At 37.5% G+C, this 23,002-nt stretch overlaps 1 protein-coding gene across 11 annotated transcripts in view; it reads left to right on the top strand.

Annotated features, from left to right (window-relative positions):
* The window catches only part of GPC5 (glypican 5), a 593,323-nt gene that overhangs the window by 86,485 nt on the left and 483,836 nt on the right, over positions 1–23,002 (top strand). For all 11 annotated transcript variants that reach the window (XM_064712816.1, XM_064712846.1, XM_064712801.1 and 8 more), the window contains one exon: positions 4,531–5,225. In XM_064712816.1, the coding sequence (XP_064568886.1) occupies positions 4,531–5,225 (695 nt within the window). The remainder of the gene's footprint in view (positions 1–4,530; positions 5,226–23,002) is intronic.

Raw genomic sequence — 23,002 nt, 5'->3', positions numbered from 1 at the left:
ATACTTTCCCATAGAATTTTTCAAATCATAATAAGTTTATAACATGTGTAGGTTTTCCAGGTTTGCTTGGATTTAGTTATCGATTCCTGTGTATTATGGGCTGACCCTTCAGATAGTCCAGGCTCATCAATTTTGGATCTCCTCTGGACTGTGAAAGGCAGTCTTGCTAAATACAATGTCATAAATCAAGGATGGATTTTAACCTGTCTGGTTGTAATTTATTGAGTTCTATCTGTTACCCTAAATATGAATTAATTTATAATATGTAATTTAGGCTGGTGAATTATTACCAAATTATAAGACTTCACAACTTGTTGGACCACTACTAATGCTGGATTTTTAATTTATTAGACTATGTCTGCATTACATACCATATGTTCTTCAAAAGGTAGTGCTCAGCATCTAGAACCATGCATTGTCTCATTTAGCAGACTTATAGAACATCTGTGTAAAGAAAGGGTAAAATTTAAAAAGTGTATTTGTTTTACAATAGCAAATAGAAATGTATTTCAAATTAATTTTCTAAGGTATCTATAGTATAAAGACCCTTTGCCAAAACTATTACAGGTGAGAATTGCAGGGCTGATTTAAAATCTAATCCAAATTCTATTTCATTCAGTGCAATATTTCCATTAAATCTGATTAATGTGCAGGAATAAAAAGCTGGACTTGTTCTCTTTGTTCTAGTAAACAAGTCATGTGTATTCTTCTGATTTTTATTTTAAACCCATTTATCCACTGGACTAATTGATACCTTGGAACTTCTTTGTAATTTAGAACTACCCATGGCTCCAAGGAACTGAAAGGCTAAAGGAAGAGAGCAAACCCTTTAAAGCAATTACCTGATATTTTTGCATCACTTTGTAATCACTTTTTAAAACACACTGTTATCAAAAAAATAATGTATATATGTTCTGGTATGAAGTATCAGCTGAAAAAATGCTGCACATAAACAAGTTCTCATTTACAAATTTCTTAGCTTCATGTTTTTTTCTTGGTAAAATCAGGAAGAGAAATACTACTGTTCTTAAAAAAAAGAAATGGTTAAAATATTGACAGCCCTGAAATTTGATTTAGGAATGTACAAAAAATTGTTTTAATTGTCACCAAAGAAAAACAAAATTGACGTAATCTGTGTAAAAACTAGACATTATTAATAGTAGGGTTGCACAAAGTATCTATAGGATATTGTATAGCAGTTAATATGATGATCTCATAAATTATGGAGATAAGAGACTCTGACCCTGAAGATTAAAAATCATTTGATAACAATAGAAAGAGCTTGTCTAGCTCATCTTAGGTATACTTAAAATGTATTTTATATGTATTACATTTATACTGATTGAAAACTCATCACTACTTCTATGTTGCTGAGTAATTAATGCTGATTATATTAGTCTCAGCCCATAGATTTAAAAGATAAACACACTGCTACAGTTTGCAGTACTGAACCAGTATAACTTGACTTGTCACTGAAGTTTCAGAATGTGCTGTTAATGACATAGATTGCCATCGTAAGGTATTCACAGGAGCTGTTCAATATTGAAAGTAAACATAGGTGTGATTTGGTCTCTGTTAGCAAATTTGCTAAGAGCAAAACAAATCTCTGAAATAGCCATGTTTATAAAGTAGAAAATGTGTCAGTAGAAAAAAAACTTAACAAATTCTGTAAGAAATCATGAAATGACGATTAAAAGCATGATGCAGAATTGTAAACACAAGTGGCCAGTATCATCACATTCTATTCAGAAAGGCAGAAATAGTCAGTAAATTATGTAGTTGCTTATTGTACTCATTCATCTGGGGGTCGCTGAGGCACCAGAAATATAGTTCAGTATTGAAGATTTGTTATTGTTTAGACCACATTGTAAAATCTATTGATTGTCCACATGCAGCATGATTCATTCTTTCAACTAATATTTGTGCACTTGATAATAGCATACTGCAACCATGGATTGTAACAGACATTTAGATCACAGATTTTATGGTTTCCATCTAGGAAAGTAATAATAAAAAAAGATTTAATTTTCTTCACATTTTATTATTTTAAGCCATCTAAACCAAGAATCAATTTTATTTCATTTTTTTGGTCTTTGCTCTTCTGGGCTGCTCCAGGATTTTATATAAAGGGTTGTCAAGTCTGTGATAACTAGTTACCTAGCATTTAGTTCAGTGGTCTCAGCACAGCCATCTAGTATCATTTTAAATGCAGGATGTTTATAATAAAGAGCCTACAGATATGACACAAGACCTGCAGAACACAAATGACCTTTTAGACAGGCAAATAAAAATGGCATCTACCATTAAAAATGCTATCAAACACTCTTAGGCGACTAAATAAAATTTCTCTAGTAGGCCTGCTTGTTCTTTGCATTCCTTATTTCCCCCAGTAAAAATGAGATATATTACAGTTAGATATTTAGTAATGTAGGGCTGTAATTTAGTTTCCCATGTACTCCTGCCTTCATGGGATCTGGGTGTCCAAACTGCCTGTACAGCTGGTGGAGATCTCATCCTTGGTTCAGGTGCCTTAAAGTGGGCATCTTGATCAGTTTAATCTGCCCTGTCTGATTTGTTGTGCCTCATTGCCTGCTCCAGCAGGAAATAGGTCTCCCATAGCTCAGGGATGAGGTGTGAGGGCTGGTGGAGGTGTTGGGAGCTGCAGAGGTGCTCAGCTGGCACTTCTGCGTGTTCTCTCACAGGATAAACCCAAGAGGCTTTTCTGTGTTGAATAGGTCTCCATTGGTGGGAACCTAGCTTCATGAAGGGTACTGACTTTAGGAGTATGACTTTTGAAACAAATGAATCTCTTTGATTTTTGGCATTATCTCTTTGACATTATGAATTTGGCATCTATGAATGATTGTAGTGAAATTCACCTAAGGGGAAGTTCACATATGTATGTGACATAGCAATAAAAAAACCCCAAAAAGCCACACAAGTGAGATGCACTTTCTGACTCCTTACTGTGAGCTGTCAACACTTTTTTCTTACATGTGTGAATGCTAGAAGAATAGAAAAGAGAACAGCAAATTCAATTTAAGAGTGGCATGAAATACGAAACTAAGACTTACAGATAGCGGAGGAATGATTGTGATTTAGAAGCATGTATCTCTCTTTTATTGGAGAAAAGACAGACTAAATACGAAGTATATGTGATCTTTTCACAAGGCACGCAATTTGAAACTCTCTGCAGTCAGCAAGAATCCTTTCACTGACCTGAATGGAACAAACATTTTATCATAATATAAGGCTCTTATGCATAGGTATTTGTAAAATATGTGGTAGCCAGTCTTGTCTTTTTTACATTTATTCTGGTTTTTCTACTATACTTTTCAGTCAGTGACTGACCAGCAGACTTCAGATTGCTTCTGAAATCGCTTGACATGGTTTCAGACTATTTGATTCTGCCTGTATTTAACATCACTGTTTAGACAGTATTAACTGTACTTCATGCTTTTCCTTACTTTATTTTTACTGTCTTATTTAAAAACAAATGGGAAAAAATACATTAAAACTTGTAAAACTTGAAATAGATGTTACTGAGTTGTAGCCATTCAGTGTATAAAATGGGTTAATATTTGTAATATGTCTTTCTGTGTTTCTGTTCTCAACTCTAAGCCAAATTTCTTTTTGATCCATATATTGCTTCGTTGCCTTCCCTAAAGTGCAACCTTCTCAGGCAGATCTAGGGAATTCCTCAATGCAAACATTCTTTTTCCGTTTTGAAAGCTGATGTTTTTCCTTACCTGCAAATCATAGATCAAGTCAGAAGAGGATATTTTTCCACTATACTTAAACTGCTTTATTAAACACTACTCAGTGTATTTAAGGATTACCACCTAAAGTGTGAAATGCAAGTTTGTCCATTCAGGCTTTATTCATTATCCAGTTTTTGAGGCTCAGCAAGGGATTATCCATCAGTTCCTGAGGAAAGCAGTTCTTGACCATACCAATTGCCAGACAAAAAAACACTGCTTAAAATCATGTTCTTATGTGTGTTTGGAACATCTGCTTGCTCTGGAAGACACAAAATAAAAACTGATCTTTAAGAGTTACTAAGTTTTAATAGAATTGAACAGTTGTTTATATTGTTTAATGTTAATTTTGCCCATCCATTTAGGATGGTAAGAGGAATGGCATTCAGCTCTCATTGCAGATTGAGTCATGAGATGAGAGCTCATGTGTTTATATGCATAGACAGATACAATAGGACTTTTCTGTATTTTGTAACTTAATAACTCAGCTTACAATTATTTCCTGTTATGTATTTTTGTTAGGTTGTGTTTAATGCAACCTGCAAAGAAAATATGGATTATTAATTGTGTTGTAACATTACATGTAAGGTGCTTCCCTATATAGAATTGACAGTTGTTGTAGTTTGTGCAAAGTTCGTCTCCTCAAAAATTCTAATGGAAAAATTATTTTGTGATATATGTAAATTATCCTAATATAATTGTTGTATGTTCTTACTCTAATTTCTTTTTTTTTAACCTTAAAAATAATGAATGATTTATTGATTGATTGCAGAAACCTTTGAAATGCTCATCAGACTGGCTGAGAATTACACCAGCACACTTTTCTGCAATGCGTATAGAAACATGGCTGCTGAGGCTGCTGTGCACGTGCAGGAGTTTTTCACAGATGTTGGGCTCTTCCTATTTGGCACAGACACCAGCACAGAGGAGTTTGTGAATAGATTCTTTGACACCCTGTTTCCAGTAGTGTACAACCATGTGATTAACCCTGGTCCGACTGACGTTTCCCTGGAGTACGCGGAGTGCCTCCGAGCGGCGAGAAGGGACATCAGGCCCTTTGGCAGCATTCCCAGAAAGGCCATAGGGCAGATGGGACGATCCCTCTTACCCAGCCGGACTTTATTGCAGGCTCTGAACCTGGGGGTTGAAGTGATCAACACGACAGACCACCTGCCCTTCTCCAGAGAGTGCAGCAGGGCTTTGCTGAGGATGCAGTACTGCCCCCAGTGCCAGGGGCTGACACTGAGCAAGCCCTGCCTGGGCTACTGCCTCAACATCCTCCGGGGCTGCCTGGCCCACCTAGCAGAAGTTGATCTCCACTGGCAGGGCTACATCCAGGCCCTGGAGGAGCTCTCAGGAGCCCTGAGTGGAGCACACAGCATCGAGCACGTGCTGCTGAACTTCCATTCCCTCGTTCACAATGCGCTGGTACAGGCTCGGATCAACGGGCCAGAGGTATCTGAGCAGGTAAGACTCAGGGCAAACACAAAAGTAGGAAAGGCATCACTGATGGCTGTTATTTGTCTGGCCATTTTTATGGTGAGGTACACATTTGTCACTGAGTTCAGCTTTATTTGACTAAGCAGTTTCTGGGAGCACAAAAGATACTTTTCATTAACATAAGAAAGTTGTTTGATTATTATCTTATGTGCACATTATGATAAATGTAAACAATCCTTATTTTAGATACCTCTGGCTTGCCTTAAAGAACCTATGACTTTGCATATATTATTTCCATAATCTTGGAAATCAGAATATTTCAGAGGAAGTTCATTTGGAACATAAAATAAGTCCTATCTTACAATTAAGAGAAAAAAAAATGTGTGAGAGCTCTGTTAGCTGTGAATGTGTTAAGAATTTTAGGATACTGTTATGGAAAGTGGACACTATTTAACTCCACTTTAGGGGAAAAAAGCTAGTATATATGCTAATTTATGAGGGTAACTACCAAAATCCAAATTTTTCCTGTATTATATTTAATCCATATTTTTTCTTGTATTATTACATGCAGACTTCACTGACAGTGGCATATTCTGTATTCACACTGGATCGGTGTGGGGAGATGCCTTTAGTTTTCTAGTACACCCTAAAGAGGGTTTCTGGGTGTCCCTGTGCTGTGACATCAGTTGAGGAGCAGGAGCACTTCTAGGATGCCTCAAAACTGATTAGCCGAAGTTAAGGCTGTGTATTCTGCTCAGCAGCTGACATGACCTCTGACAATAAACAGCTTAGCCTAATATCAGAAATAGAGGTTTCTTCATTTCTTACTAAAACCCAGAGTCTGATAAAATGGGTTCTTTATCCTGCTGTAATCTGTGAATAGCAGGGTTCATTTCTTCAGATTTCCCACTATATCAGCTTTATAGCAGCCAGCTTCATGAGCCATACTATCCTGCTGCTCAGCTTCTTGAGAAAAGCTGTCATTTTTTTTGTAAAAGGGTTTTTCACTAACATTTTGAGTCAAAATGGTTCACTGATGTCTCTCTAATTCTCAAGTTATTTCAGACCTACAGTTACCTTTTAGGGAAATAACCTGTTGTTCCTTTGATTTCTCTGGGATTTTTCTTGCCTACCATTTCCAGGAACAAGCTAGAACAAGCAAGTAAATGTTCAAGGGAAGGACTTGTGTTTCCTACTTCATCCTGTGTCATTTAATTTGAAAAGTTTTAGACTTGGAGTTTCAACAGTAAGTTATCATTGGCCCGGACTTAAAAATCTCTCAGCGCATTCATGTTTTCAAAATGACAGTTTTTACAGTGCAAAATAGTATATATTTCACTGAATTTTAAATGGGTGAAGAGCCCTCCACTTAGTGTTTTTGCTTAATGAAAATTCCATATTGATCCAAAATATAGTGCTTTAATTTGATGTTCCTGAAAACTGCATGGCTTCCTTCTCCCCATCCTTCATTCAATGTAAGAAATTTCTAAAAGTTCTATGTAAAGAATTTCTAAAGTTTCATTTGTAATGATATTTGTTGCCAATCTGTTTGTTTGAAGATCATGTGTTTACTAAGGCTACGTTAAAATCATCCGATATAGAAGCATTTCCCAGCTTCAAAACCCACATACTTCATTTTTGACTCCAACTGCACCAGACCTAGACGTCTCTTTCACCTAATTTCTGTTATAATTGACCAGTCCTTTCTTTCTTTGATCAATAATTTGGTCAAATAAGACTATAATGCAATGTGATCCCTTGAAACATGGTTATCTAGTCAGCATACTTCATATTTTCCCATTTATTAGGTATCAAGACTTAACTCTGGCATGTAATAAATACAGTATTTCAGCTTTAAGAGGCAGAGGATGGGAATTTAATTGAAATGGGCTCATTAATATTTATTTTATCTTCAGAGTGACTCATGAACTGTTTCAGGTTTTGATAAGCAATTAATGCATCAGTGACTCTAACAGACAGGGAAAAGATGATTATGAGCAAGCAAATAATGGTTTGCTTAGGCACGCAGCAGTCTGCAGTTTTAAAAGAGAATTTCATTCTTTTTGTGAGTTTTAAAGAAGTGAACAGAGAAAAAAAAATGTAATGTTTGGAAGTATCATATATAATTATGCAAGTGTTAATGTGAGAATCTGTAGAGTATCCTGCTTAATGATACATGTAGCTGTGCAATCTTTTTATTCATTCATTGCTGTTTGTGTAAGTAACCATATGTAAAGGATTTTTTCTAACTCTTTGCAGGAGTATTTAAATCTGATGTATATTCATGCTTTAAGCTCTGTGTGGTGTGGAAAGAACACTAATGCCTATATAGCATGGCTTCCTTTTACAAAACTCTTTTTTTTTCTAGTAATTTACAGCTTGTTCCATTTTCTGCTTGGGTCAGCAGAGCAGTTCCAACTCTGTGTCCATCTGGAATTTATCTTTCACTTTCTTATTACTGTTTCAAAATTGCCTTTAATTCTTCCTCCCACAGCTCTGCTGACTGACAAATAAGTGCAGCATCTGTTCATCATCTCCATACCTGTGCATTATTTGATGCTATTCTGCAGAATCTAGTGGAGATGTGTGGGCTGTGCAACTATTCATGTGTTTCTGTATTTTCACACCTACATATTGTCATATATTTAATACCACTTCTGTTCCTGAAGTCTATATATGTCCATATATTGCTCAGTGCATAGTGTACCCTATGCTTTTTAGCTGGAACAGAAATTTTTTAGCGAACATCTGTGTGAATGCTCGTGCAGATACAGTGTAATAGGGGTTTAAGAGAGCTGCACCATACAAAACAAGAACAGTTGCATTATTACAATAATCTGAAGAAGAGGTTATGTGGTTCTTACACTCTGGATTACAGCTAAAAGTGCTGATTGTTACAGAGCACCTTGCAGACTCATCCTGAGCTTCTTTTGTGCTCAGCCTGAGTTGCCACATGCTGGTCTCTGAACTTGAGCACAGCCAAAGAAATCCCGTGGAGGGCACTGTACAGCCTGATGAATGCACAAGAACTTTATAGCACATCTAAGCCTTACACACATGTCAAAAACCCCAAACCAAAATACCACAACAAACCAAAAACCAAGCTAACAGAAAATCCATTGAAGTTTTTTTACAAGTTATAATAAATCGTTTCATGTCACCCCCATTCTGTTATTGAAACCACTGTCAATGTTAAGACAGAAGGACAAAGAGGTATTTCAGCAAGATCTACAAAGTTTTGGTGTGGATGGAGCCTGCTATCCCCAGTGCAGGAGCATTTTCCCACTCCCTTTATGTATGGATTAATGTCACCACCCCGGGCCATAGAAGACACACTCCAGTGTCACTTACAGTGTGATTCAACAGCAGTTTAATCCAGTGTCACCCTGGATTGCCCAAGTCCTGCTCTGGCCCCATCCTCAGCTCTCTGTTCCCACCCTTTTGTCTCCGTGCCTGCTGCCGTGGCAGCTGAAAGCCACGCTGGCTGAGGGAGTGTCTGTGCTCTTAGCTAGAGTTTGGTTTTGCTGTTTGAAGACTTGTGCTGCCACACATTGGGTGACCCACAAGGGAGAGGTTCATTGCAGTGGAACAAACAGAGAACCTGAGAGAAGGAGAAGTGGGTCTGAGGTCAGGCAAAAGATGAAGGAAAAGGGGAAAGGAAAAGGAGAAAAGAGAAAGCTAAAATTCACAGGGCTTTATAGTTGAATCTTCACTGCAAAATTTGCATATGAGTTTTGTTCTTGATTCCCAAAAGATCAATGGTGTCTGAGTTTAATATTGAATAAAAAGAGATGAAAAAGAATATTGATTAGTTGTTCATTGGCTATTCTGAGCACTGATGATTTTGGGATCTGAAGGAAAATGAAGTATGTGACCATGATACTAAAAGATACATATGCATATAAAAATGTGGGAATCAGAAACACAAAAAAAAGATCACAAAAACTCTGGCATTTCCTTATTTTGAAAGTGAGGAATCTGTGCTAACCGTTTGGTAAAATTCTTGTATGTATTTTTTCTATGTAATATAAGCCTACATAAATTCAGAATGGGATTTTCAAAAATGCTGTGTCTTCATTATGTTATAAGAAATTTTCAAACAGTTGTAGACAACAAAAATATCAATATATCTAAATATTGTGGAAGCTCTCAAGTCTGTTCTTCTCAGTCTAATCCTGGAAGAATATCTAAGTTATGTGTCTTCTAAAAAATAGGCATAATTATATTCTATTAAGAGAGACTTTTGTCTTGTTTTTTTTTTAATCAGCTGTCGAATATTGGAAAGAAAGCAAGGTCTTTCTTGGGACATAGAATGCTAGCAGAAAGAAGAATTTAATAGACTTTATTTCGAGCCCTATTTTTCTTCCTAGTTATTTTTGCTGGAATTGACTAGCTATAAACAGCCAGAATTGCTATAATAAAGTGATATCTTTAAAGAGAGTAAAAGGGATGAGACAGAGAAATACAGGTTAGTCAGCCTTACCTCCATCCCAAGAAAGGTGATGGAGTAACTAATCCTAGAAACTATATTCGAAACAAATGGAGAAAAAGTTGATTGGGAGTAATGGTTAACCTACTTGTCATCCTTAATAGGACAGCCAGATTGACAGGATATGGATAGGACATTGGATGATGTCTACAAATTTACCAAAGCCTTTGAGACTGTCTCCTACAACATCCTTAAGTATAAACTGTCAAAATGCACAGTGAGGAAGACTGAAAAATGGATGGGTGGCTGGCCCCAAAGGATTGCCACCAGTATCCCAGCTGGAGGCAAGTCATTAGTGCTCTGACCCCCAGGGGTTTATACTGGGGCAGATACTCTTTAATGTCTTCATTAATGGATGGGGTGATGGAACAGTTTACCCTCGGCAAGTTTGCAGACAGAACAAAGCTGGGAGGAGCAGCTGATACACCAAATGGTTGTGCCATTCAGAGGAACAGATTAAAGAATTGACCTGAGGGGAATCTGATGAAGTTCAACAAAGGGAAAAGTCTTGTACCTGGGGAGGAGTAACCCCATGCATCAACAGCTGCTGGAGGCTGACTGACTGGGAAGCAGCTTTGGAAGAAAGGCATGAGGCTCCTGGAGGACGCCAAACTGAACATGAGAAATGCGCCTGTACAGTAAAGAAGGCTGACAGCCTCCTGGATTTTATTAGGAAAAGTACTGCCAGCAGTTTGAGGGAGGTGATCCATCCCTTCTCAGCACTGCTGAGGCCCCATCTGAAGTGCTCTGTCCCGTTCTGGGCTGCCCAGTATGAGAAAGTTACGGAGTGACTGAAGTGAGGCCAGCCACAAAGATGAATATGAGACTGAAGCATCTTCCATACATGGAAAGGCTGATATATATATATATATATAGAGGTATTCCGTATATGGGACTGCTGAACCTGGAGACAGAGGCTCAGGAAGAGTCTTATCAATGTGTATAAATACATGGTATAAGCCACTGAAGAGGAAAAAGCCAAACTATTTTCAGCCTTGCTCACTGGCTGGACAGTAGGCAATGGGCAGCCATCATAACCCATGAAATCGCAATGGAATGGTTGTCCAGAGAGGTTTTGGAGTTTCAATCTTAGGAAATATTCGTAACCCAGCTAGATATGAACCTGGACAACCAGCTGTATCTGACCAGGGTTGTTAGACTATACGACCTCAAAAAATCCCTCCTAAATAAATCTGATTCTGTGAAATGGTTTCGAAGGTGGGTGCATCAGGGGAATATTCTTACTGAGGAGCCAGCCATCTTTCACTCGGTAGCTGGGGTGGGATAGGACCAGCATGAAGGGTCATGGACAGGGCAGGAAAATGTCCTGTTCATGGTGTTCCTATAGTGCACTGGCTTCATCTTGCAGCTGGTCAACACTGCCATGCAAGCATGTTGCTAAAACTGAATCCTCACAAGTCTGTATGCACTGTTTATTTATTTCACAGATCTTTGGTCAAAGTAAAAGAATTAATTGCTCTTTATACAGTCCCTAAGTGTGGATAGAATTCCCCACAACAGGATGATAAAATTTGAGACTATTGGAGTGATAGCCTGAAGGTTCTCAAAGGAAATGGTAGCCAAGCTACCATTCAACTGTAGTACTTTGGTTCTCAAGAGAAGCGGAGGTATTGGTGCTAAGCTATGGAGGAAAAATGAGCTTTGATTTAGAGCTTGGACAGATACTACCTAAATTTGATATTGTGGGAAAATTAATTATATTGTTCCTGTCATGAAATCAACCTAATATGGACTTAGCCTGGTACTCCTTTAACTTTCAGTGAGTGTGTGTTCCCATTACCAATTTGTAAAAGACAACTCCCAAGTGAGCCACTTGCCATAAATTTCTTTCATACTTAAAAAAAAAGACCAAAAAAACCCAAACCCTTATAATTTTCAGCAAATCAGATTTTGGAATAAAATTGTGGAATTCTGCCTGATGCTTTTGGCACATGACTGTGCCATCATAACTTTGCTGAATTTAAATTACTTGATACATTGATGACTTTAAATTACTTCACAAGATCAATAGAAACTGATTTGTGAAAACTGCTGAAAAGTAGTTGGATTTAAAGTCTAATACAATTGTGTTTGAAAAGAAGATTCCTGCTTCGGCTAACACAGAATTAAGACCATCACCTTCCCTTTCTCTCCATTCAGATATGCATCCAGCCATAGTTGTGAAAAACTGTACTGCTTGTATGATACAGTATGACATATTTTTATATATATGTCATTTCTTAAATGTAACGTGAAGTATTGCACTTGTGACCTCCATCAAATTCAGACTCTTCTAGTGGTGTATTTCACTTCTCCATTGTTTCATCATGGAAAAGCTCCTTGCATATATCAAAAAGTTTTCTTCTGAAGCTAAGCTGGGTTTTGTTCATCAGAAAAGAGAATGGAGAACTTTGAAAACAAAGTGAAAATCACCAAATAAAGTGTTTTTGGCTTGTTTCTACCTAATGAAAAGTTGTTATCATTAAACAGTAGACTTTATTCCTACCTGAACATACTTAGCAATTGGACAGCCCTTCCCATCTTTTTTTTTTGATCCATCCATTCTATATATTTATATGTATATATATATATATATATATATATATATATATATATATTTATATTTATTTATATCCATATATTCTATATATATTATATTCTATAAGCAGCTTGCATTTACTGAGGTCTGGAGTATTACTGTTATTTCTGGCATTTATACCACACACTATATATTACTACAAGTCCATATGCTGGTTTTTTTGTCACTGAAATCAGTGTTTATCAATAATAAGAAGATACCTGCTACAACATCTAACATAAAAATCGTGGCAATCACAACTCAGAGCATTTTGTGTGTTGAAATGGCAGTTCTATGCCTAATGTTGCTGGATAATCCTCAGAATTGGTATCCTTTTACAGTGCAATTGTTCTACTTTTTTTCTGATGTGTAGTAACAGGCCTTGAAATCATGCACAGAATATTGGCAGAGACAATAATACATGCATAGTTAAGTGCACATTGTGGAAAAATGGGTGTTTGGGTTATCTGCTCCTTTGATATATCCAGACATTGTACTCAAATGCAAATTGGAAAGACAAAATATTTACACATTGCTGGACATACACTTGTTGTCTTTTATTTTAAGGTTTGTGATACACTGGGAGATGTGTGGCAAACACTGGAAGCACTTGTTTTCATCAAGAAATTTTAAAACATAATAGCAGAACATGAAACCATGAAACCACAAAACCACAACTGTCTAAACAAAATCAGTTGCTATGTTCCTTAGCTTCTCAGAATTTAAATATGTGGTATCTCAGTTTTTGGTCCCACTTTCAAGGTACATCCTTTTCTATGCCTCTTCTTTTTTTCTAATTTTTAATGGAAATGACAGGGAACATATTTCTCACCTTCAGTGAGAAGATGTTCAAATCCAGTGTCAAGTTCATGTCTCACACTTTTGTGAAAAGTGCTTTTTTAAAATTCATTTGCTGAATTGCACAGATTCCTCCCCCTTCTCTCCCACGGTGAAGTTACTTGTATGGGCTGCAGTTGCACTGGCAGCAATCCCCAGTCTCCGAGCCCCCTGCACTGCCTGGGGGACTGAGGGGTAGCAGAAGAGCTGGAAATGAAGGAATGAGATTTACCTTGAGATGAAGGAGAGAGAAGATAGGAAGAGGGTGATTTTAGTCTGAACTTTATTTTCTACCATTGTAGTATATTTTAATTTGCAGTATATTAATTAGTCTTCCCCAAACTGAGGCTGTTTTGGCCATGACATTAATTGGTGAGTGATCTCCTTGTCTTAATCTCAACCCACAAGCTTTTTCTTCTTATTTCTCTCCCCTTGTTCTTTAGAGGAGGGGGAGTGGGAGAGCAGCTGGGTGGGCCTTAGGCTCTTGAAAAAGTCCAACCCACTGCATTTATCAACACACATGCATGGCTTTGGCAAGCAATGCTGAATAGTGCAGGTTTACATGAGATTTGTTCAATCTAGACTGCCAAGTAAATAATGTAGGAGCATATCATGGCATGCATTATGCATTCAGATTTAATGTGTTTTTGATGAACCCGCTTCACAATTTGAAATTACTTGAAACTTGCTAAAGTGTTCAATTTTGCTGCATTTTTTTTTTAAGATTTAGATTTGGTATGTCAGGAAAGCATAGGATCTTTAATATACCTTCCCCTTTTATTGTTTTAGTAACAGAAGATTAGGCAAAATTTGGGCAAATTGCACAGATCTGAAATGGCTTTTCACTTTCCATTGACTGGTCAGAGGGCACTCAGAGGTCTGAAAAATGCAGAGTAAGCAGTCTGGGCTGCCATCATGGTCTGGGTTTAGGTGATGTGATAGATATCTAACTGTGCTTTGGCACAATGGCAGGTTTGCCTCAATGTGCTACTGGGCACTTGGACTGAAGGTGAGAAAGATTCAGAGACTGAAAGTACTGCAGTCTGATTCTTCATATTTGCAAAAAGAGAAGGAAGGAGATTTTTCACTCCTCCAAGCTGAGTAGAAGGCATGAACAAGTGTAAAGAAGAGGACTAACAATCCTTTCTGTAAGCTGTGTATGTGTTTTTTCTCTGCTCTTTGTTTTTCTTTGTGAAACAGAGGAACTTCATAGAGATGTGCCGAGCTGGCCAGACTTCTGGTATCTCAGCTGGCCTTTAAATTGCTACCAATTTTTTGTAAGGGAAAAACCTTTTTTAGGGCAAATCCAAGGATTTTGAAGCAAATGAGCTTTCTGGATTATTTTGATCCCTGAAATGATATCAACATGTGTGAATAAGTGATTGTCTTGTACATTACAAAAGATCTTCAAGGAGAACTCTTTTTCCCAGGTACAAAGAAGAGAGTGAGGAGGCATTGAAACACTTAATGTACAGATATAGCAAGCAGAAGCATTGATCTTGTAAGCTGCAATTTGGAATGGAGAAGAAATGTGTAGATTCTCTGAAATAGTAACTAGATAGGGGTTTTTTCCTCCTTTTTTTTTCTGATGTTTTTTGACTCTTGTTATCATGAAAAGGTGACCCTCCAGTTATAGAAAGAGTTATTGAAAATGTCTAATGCTAAATGAAATAATGTATTATGACTGCTAATTTAAGTGAACACGATTTTTATTAGCTTACATACTTTTGTTATGTAATTTTGCTAACAAAACTGCTCTGCTCTTCACAATTTTGGAATGTAAATAGCAGCCTGCAATAAAGTGTAAACATGTTGTGCAGATATGCTGATGCAGCCAGCTTGCTTTGCTTTCACTGATTCTTTATGTGTTTTAAATTGAAATGTAGTTTTTGTTTTAAGTAAGTTATGTGCCTGATAAAGGTTATAGACCCCCAATTCTGCTTTCATTGACAATCGCACTTCTACTGAATTTCTTTTGGTTTACACAGGTGACTGTGGATAATTTTAGACCTAGATTTAAAGAACAATTCTGCCTGTGTCCCACAAGACAGCACAATGTTAGCCCTCTATGTGAGAGCTGTATTTGCTGGGCACACAGAAATATGGAGAAATAAAGTATATTTGAACCACAAGAAAGCACAAATAAATCAGTCAAACTACACGCAGGCAGGCTGATCTTTGGAAAAGGCTGCTTCTGGTTTTATGTAATTGCTTTTGGGAGGAGAACCACAGAGTATTTTCACTGAGCATAAATGGAACACCTTGGCATCCACTGAAGCAGACTTGGATCGGGAGAGCTGGCAGCCTCTTAGAAGAAGCAGTTTTTGTTGAACTGCCTTTGAAGAGTTTGAACTGGCAGTGCTGTGTTCTGGCTACAGGGTAACTTGGCTGAGAACATTTGGATTTCCCCTGACATTAAGTCATTTAAAGTAAAAAAAAGAAAAAATCATTTCCTTCCCTTCCAGCTCCATTCAGGAGGAGAAACTATTTTTACTGCCAGACTTGCTGAGTGTTAGTCCCTCATGAATGGAGCAACAGAATTAAAACCATTTACAATTTTAGTGATTAAAGACCAGAAGACACAAATTAAAACTATATTAAGTGGATCATATTTAATGGGCTCTTAGATTTCATTTTGCAATCCCCAACATGCAAAATTATGAAGGAAAGCAGAGATAATTAAACATTGATAAGATATGAGAACAGAGCTCTCAAGTACTTGGACAGGATTACTGATTTTGATAAATGTAGTAGTAGGAGGAGGATATGCATCTCAGTCATGTGAAAGTTGGGAACTGTGACTCCTAGAATCCAACAGCTTGAACGGCAGTCTTATACAAAACCATATGAAAAAAATCTGGTTATAAAAATCTGGTTAGCAAAGTCTTTGCATCTTTGTCTCTTTCCTTGGTCTTGACTGAAGATTTTGTAGACTCGCAGAATGGTTTGCATTGCTAGGAACTTTAAAGATCATCTAGTTCCACCCCCCTGCCATGGACAGGGACTCTTTCCACCAGACCAGATGTTCAAGGTCCCATCCAGCCTGGACTTGAATACTTCCAGGGATGGGGCATTTCCCCATGGCAGTGGTGCTGCATAGTGCCAGACCAAGTGGAATTATTAGTTCAGTATCTCCAAGTTGTACTTCAATTTATATATCACAGAAAATTACTTTCCTTTTATTTCCAACATGTAATCCTTTCATTTTTTTTCCCTGAGGAGGCTACAACTGCCTTGCTGGTGGGTGTGCATTCTGTACATCTGCAGTTTACATTTATTTTTCCTCAATACCACCTGCTTGGGTGTGAGACAAACTCTTATATTTCACAAGTTTTCTTTGAATTGGATTTGTCCTTTTTGAGCTTGAAACCACTTCCAAATCTGTCTTTCTTGAAAAATTATAGCTGCACATTATTGTGCATCACCTGAAATTTCAATTTCGAGTAAAATTTCTTGGAAAATATCATTAGCTGGCAAGTCTATTTGAGAGTTGTCTTACAGGGGATTCTAAATTGTTTAGTAATTCTAGCAGGTATTATTCTAAGTGTCTAATTCTCTAGGCTTTTGTTCACAATGTTTTCCTCCTCACTTGTCATGGACTTCTGCAAATTCTGTAAAATGCTTAAGCGTAGGTATGAATTTTGTAATTTCCCAATGTAACTCCAGAACTTGCTTATTTTCCTATGTCTGAGACATATTGTTAGAGTCAAGTAGTCACCGAATAAGAAGACAAAATTTGGAAAGAAAGAAAAGAAAATAATACAGAGTTTCTTCATGGTTTTCCTGGGTTGCAAACGTGGTACTCCACCAGTCTCTCCTGACATTAATGGTTGCATATTAACATTTATCCTGTTCTGAAGGAAAAGCAAATCTTTAGTACCTCATGCTTGCTCTCTTGTTTTCAAAACCTTGGATTTTGTCTCAATTGGGAATTTTTTAATCTCTCGTGCCACGTGCACCTTCTCATATATCAAAATGCATTTTTCTTTGAAGCAGAAGTTTGAGCTTAAATGAGCAACTGTTACAAGCCAAAAAAAAAAAAAAAAAAGCAAACAACCCTAAAACCCCCCAAACTAACAGAGGGCTGCTGAAGTGCTTGAGAACACTGAAATACTGATGCTCCCTCTTGTGGTTTAGTTGAAAATGAAACAAACCAGGGAAACTATAACAGTTTAATGCATTATTTTCCAAAGATCAAAATCTTTGGTTTTTTTGATTAGTAATCTGGTGCTGGAAATGCTGGCAACTCATCAAGAATCTATTTCTAGAAGAAAGTATTCGTTTTGTATTTGTAGAACAGAAAATAAAATTTTATTTTGGGGTTGTTAGATTTCAGCTGTCCATTTGCTCACGAGTGTTTGAGGGGATTTAACTGTAAGGAATATGGCAAGTTTCTGATCTGACAGTTAGCATTGAAAACCACCAGACTAATCACTAGCTAAAGCATGCATTAAATAAAATCAGATTATGGCATAGCTAGTCACTTAGACTGTGCTGTGCATTGAGGAACAGGGGAGAGGACACCTCTCTGGGTACAAAACCTCTTGGTCTTTTACTCAGATCTGGCTGGCTGTCAGATTCAGGGGTCTGAAAACTGCCCTTTCCTTTATTTAATGAATTCCTTTAACTCTTTAATGGTTTTGGTTTTGGTTTTTTTTGTTTTTTTTTTGTAAACTTAGCAAGCTCTGTAAGTTTTTGATACATGTATGTATATATCTCTGGGATTTCCTGTAAATGGAGTATGTGTTAGGTGTTTACTAGATTGATCCAGTCTCACAAACCTTCAGGGCTTCAGTGTAGCCATAGTCCATGCAGGCATTTAAAACTTGAGTCTACTGAAACTTGGTAAATCTAGTTTGAAGTGCATCACAGGACTGTGCATTGTTTGCTTCAGTCATTTGATGTAAAATAATTTCGGTAGAAATGCTGAGATCAGAAAGAACCATTTGTGTAGTGGGAAAAAAGAGCAAAAGGCACAAACCAAAACTGAAATAAAGAATGTGACACATTTCACATATTGAGTGTCTGAACTTAAAGAACAGTGCCTGACCATTATTGCTATGATGCTCCCATTATTGTGCAGTCCTGTTTAAATACAAAGGTTAATAATGCTCCAGTTTTCCAAACTGTGAGTAATCATAAGTAGGCATTCTAAGGAATCACACCAAGGAAAATCAAACTGCCATAAAGTTCATGTGTGGCACTAATTGCAATTTAACTGCATGGTTATTACAAGAGCTTTTAATTAACTCAGTCATCATACTGTGGCATACAAATTGTGTGTAATAATAGCATGCTGACTATAATGACAATAGGTTTGTCTGAACTGTGAAAATCAGGAGTTTTATAATTTTCAGAGGTTTCTTTTTATGCCCTTAAATATTGTGTGGTATTTAAGAACATTTCAAAAAAGGAAAAAAAAAAAAAAGGAGAGAAAAAATCCTAGAAAGTTGCTGAGGCTTGCCTGCTTTAAAATTTTGTGGAAATCTTTAAGTCTCCCTGAAATTCAGTGAGAGGTATCTCACTGAATTATTTTTCTGATGATTTTTCAGTTTCACTTTTCTATTTTCATCTCCTTTGAGGATCATTTTTCACACTCTCTTGTTTTTGAAGCCAAGAAAAATGCTCAGTTTGTGGAAACATTCGGAGGAAATCCCATTTCAGTGACACTGGAAGATTGTAAGAATAGATTCTGATCAGATATTGCTGCAAAATGGTAATTTTTTAGTTCAGTAGGGTAGTGAGAGCATTGCTCTTCTCTCAAAGTTATGATTCCAGTCTCTCAAGATTGGCAATAATAGCACTGAATGATTTCTCAATTGGAATGTTAATTTTGCAGTCCAAAGACTAAAAATTAGGAAACAGTGTAGCTAATGAATATAGTTGAAGTCCTTCGGAAAGCACAAGAAATATGATGAGCTGGTGTTATGCTTATCACACATACTTCTTCCTGTACATATAAAGAAAGCATTAAAAATAAATATAAAGCAGAAATTATTATGGGAATTGTATTTATCAGGTTTTTAGACTGTCATCAGCCCTGTACTGGGTGAGTTATTAATTATTTGGCTCACAGACAGAACAGGCACCTGAAGGCAAGGCAAGAGTACATGACATTTTCATATGCACAAGTTCACTGCAGAAACAAGGTGATGATGAAGACTAGGCTAGTGAGGGAGGCAAAAGTAAATTTGTTATGCACATTAAGTTAATGACATAAAAGTGATAGATACTACTGAACAATTAAAAAACCCCAGCCTGGGTTCGGCTGAGTGAGCAGTATGAGCATGGTGTAACCAAACACAGAAAGAAGAACCAACACCACACAAAGCCAGTGGTCCCAGAGGTTTAAATATCCCAGATATGAGAAAGGTTACAGGGATGCTGACATCACCATTGTAAATGCTGAAGTAGCTCATCCTTCAGAAACTGTGCCTGAATAAGAAGTGACTGCTAAAGAGTGAATTTTGTGCTGCTGCCCTCATTAACAGAACTGAGTTCTCAGCAGTCTGATTACTGTCATGCATATCTTTGTGAGAATGGCAGAGGTGTATGTGGTGTTGTGCAAATGCTTTTTATTACAATTATCGGAATTTTTCAACACTGGGGAAGAATCAGATCTTAAGAAGGCATTTCAGATAATTACTGGTTTTTAATGTTATTTTTATATATAATGTTTACCCAAGATTACTTTTTAAGAAAGATTTTGTATTTGAAACTAAGGTTTGTATTTACATGTATCAGTGAATGCAAATTTCCTGCTGTTGCAAATGCATTTCTTGAGACATTGACTCAAAGAGAACAGAGAAAGGCTGCAAGACAGTATTTTGAAACAACTGTCTATGTAAAGCACGTGTTAAACAAGTATCATCCATATTCCAAGGCACTATGACTGTAAAAATGATTTTTTTTTTGTTCATTTTAGCCAGAGCAAAATATAATGCGACTTTACTGTAAATTCAAGAAACACAGAGAGCTCCTGTTTTCCTAGTGAAGGTGAATGTATATGAGGTTTTTTCAGTTTACTATAGGTGGAGCTAATTTATCTATTTTTGTCTTCCTTTTTTTGTTTTTTTTGTTTTTTCTTTCCTTGACCTGAAGGGCTGTTGCTCATCTGCTCAGGGGCTGCATTGGCCAGCAGGTCACCTGCACCCTGTTTCTCCTCTCCCCACAGGCTCTCACCCTGCAGTCAGGCTCTGCGAGTGCCTGGACACAAAGGTGCCTTGTTCAGATGTGCAAGGCACCTGAGACCCATAGCACCCTACACACTTGACCCAGGCCTGTCAGGAGACAAAACATCTGGATATGACTCCTTCCCAAACATCTGGATCTGACTCTCACTCTCTGTTAAACCTTATTTTTATTTTTGGTAAGACAGAGTAGCTGAAGAGTGTTCCAGTAGGAAGCTGTAACTGAGGCAACTCAAACAATCAGTTGCTTTGTCATAGGAGCTGATTGTAAGCATAATGCTCCCTGTGCCACATCAGTGAGCATAAAAGAATATGATAAAAGTGAGAAAAATAAAATGATGGAAAAATTTTGTGGCTCTGGTATATCTCCATTATATTGTCATGGAGGGGCTGATGTGATAAGCTGCTGCAGAGGCTGGCACTGAAGGAGCAAACTTGCAGAAGGATGCACGAAGCATAGAAAAGGTGTAGAGACTTGCAAGGGGGGAAAATGGGGAGTCCAGTTAAGCTGCTGGAATAAGCTTTAGTGTATTCTGAGGAAGAAGTACTGGGAGAAATAGAGTGAAGTAGGTTTGAAACTGAATTTGAAGACAAGAAGGAATGTAGTAAGATGCTGTCCAGAGAGACACTGCCTCTAAGAAGAAACATTGAGATGAATGCCTCAAGTAACGTTCAGAGTGTAATCCCTTAAAGCACATTAGTCATATGTCCAGAGATAATTGTCTTGCAGGTGAATTCAGGCATGTCATTTGAAGGGCATCTAAACTATAACTTGGCTGTCTGCGTTGTGACTTGTGAATTACACCCTGAAAGGAACCCTCACTTTCAACTTTACCTTCATTTTCAAATCATAAGCTGAACACTATTTCTTATGTAGTAATAATGCTGATTCTTTCTTCTTTTCACTGACCTAAGCAAGCGCTTTCAGTGAATTTTTCATTATCACCACATACAACATGCATGCCAACAAACTCATTAAAATTAAATGTGTCTATTTTATTTTAAATTTTAAATGTATTTCTTAACTAGCTCTACAGGAGTTCTTAGTTGGAAAGATGGTCTGTAAGACACGCATTTTTCTCTTTAGTGCATGATGATAACCTGAAAATGAGATTTATTTGCTGTCTCTGTTCTTACATGTGGGAATATAAAATAGGAAACAATAATCCTTGTTGGGTAGCATACACACTCCTTCCTTCACATGGCAGCATTTTGAATATGTTTCTGCTTCAAGACTGGATATCTGCCTTAGAGGCGACATGTGGGATCTCAGGATCTCAGTCCTGAGGTGCCGAGCCACCGAGACCACCCTTGGGGGGCTCGGGAGTCCTGGAATGTTGCCAGAAGTGTCTGGTGGCTGGACTTTGATCCTACACGGGAGACGACACCTGTATGAGGATAGGAGGACTTCACCGGGGTGAATGGTGAAGGGATTAGTTAATTAGAGGGTGAGACACAGGGTTTAGGATTTATGTACAGGGGGGTTTAGAGAAATAAGATGGAGGAATTGGGGCGTGTCCTGTCCTTCTTCTTCTTCTTCTTCTCCTCCATCTTCTTTGGTGATGGTGGCACTTTGGGATTGGTCATTACTAAAAGTGCACCGGGCAATAAGAATAAATGGTATTGGGGAAAAATGATAAATATTGTACACGTAACAATGGGTATAAAGATAGGTGACTGTCCGGAGGGCTACAGAGTGTGCTCATGGCTGGCTGCTGAGCAGACCTCTGTCGGGCCGAAAGAAAATCTTTTAGATAAACATTTAATAAACATAAAGACCGAAAGAAGAACTGAAGCCTCTTCTCGTCCTTTGATACGCGGGCTGCCCCAAGGCCACTCCGGGCCTTTCCAGGCCCTTCAAACAGCCGAAAACCGGACAGCGACATTGATCTCCTCTCTCCCTTTTCTCTCTAAAAGTTGACTACCTAATGACTACCAAGTTTTTGTGTCACATACAGTATCAGTTTTTCACCTGTGCCAGCTTACACAAATGCATGCTGTTCAGCCTGCTTAATATATCTTACCAGATGTGATTACAAGCATAACTATTTCTTATTTAATAAATATATGTATATGCCTAATATTTTATTCAATGACTAGGAAGAGTAAGGAGCTATGGATGTGATGTCCTATGTCATACAAAATGCCCAGTATCATGTTTTACAAAGAAGAAAATGAGACTTCGTGTGAATTTTTATCTGTTGACGTCTTGATCAGAAAGCCGGACATAAAATTCCTTGACGTTTTCAGCATCTGTGGTCCAATATCACTAAACTTACATCTTGGGTCACTGCCTTAACATCTTTCAGTGTTGTAATGCAAGTTTCCAGCGTCCCAACTGTTCACTATATCTTTGTGTAGCTGGGCTGAACATGCCATAATAATTCATCAGCCCTGAAAGAAGGCACAAAGTTCAATGTATGTTAAAAGTGTGGTTGGGATGCATTACAGAAAAAATGGAAATGTGCTGTTGTTCACAACACATCATTCTCAGAGGATTCTGGTACAGTCTACATAAAAATACACTTCCTTATGGGAAAAAGCACCACAATCAATAAAATACATAGTGACTTTCTTACACACTTGGTATCCCTTAAAAAGGAATGCTTTTACTATTTTTTCTACTATGAAATGACTAATTATGTGTTTGCTGCATTCATTATGGATACAGTGTTACACAGTATGATAATTAATTATGCTTTTTGTAGCT

Source organism: Zonotrichia leucophrys, chromosome 1 (genome assembly GCF_028769735.1).
Source record: "Zonotrichia leucophrys gambelii isolate GWCS_2022_RI chromosome 1, RI_Zleu_2.0, whole genome shotgun sequence".
NCBI lineage: Eukaryota > Metazoa > Chordata > Aves > Passeriformes > Passerellidae > Zonotrichia > Zonotrichia leucophrys.
Note: the sequence above shows the minus strand (reverse complement) of the source record. Positions and strands in the feature narration are given on the sequence as shown.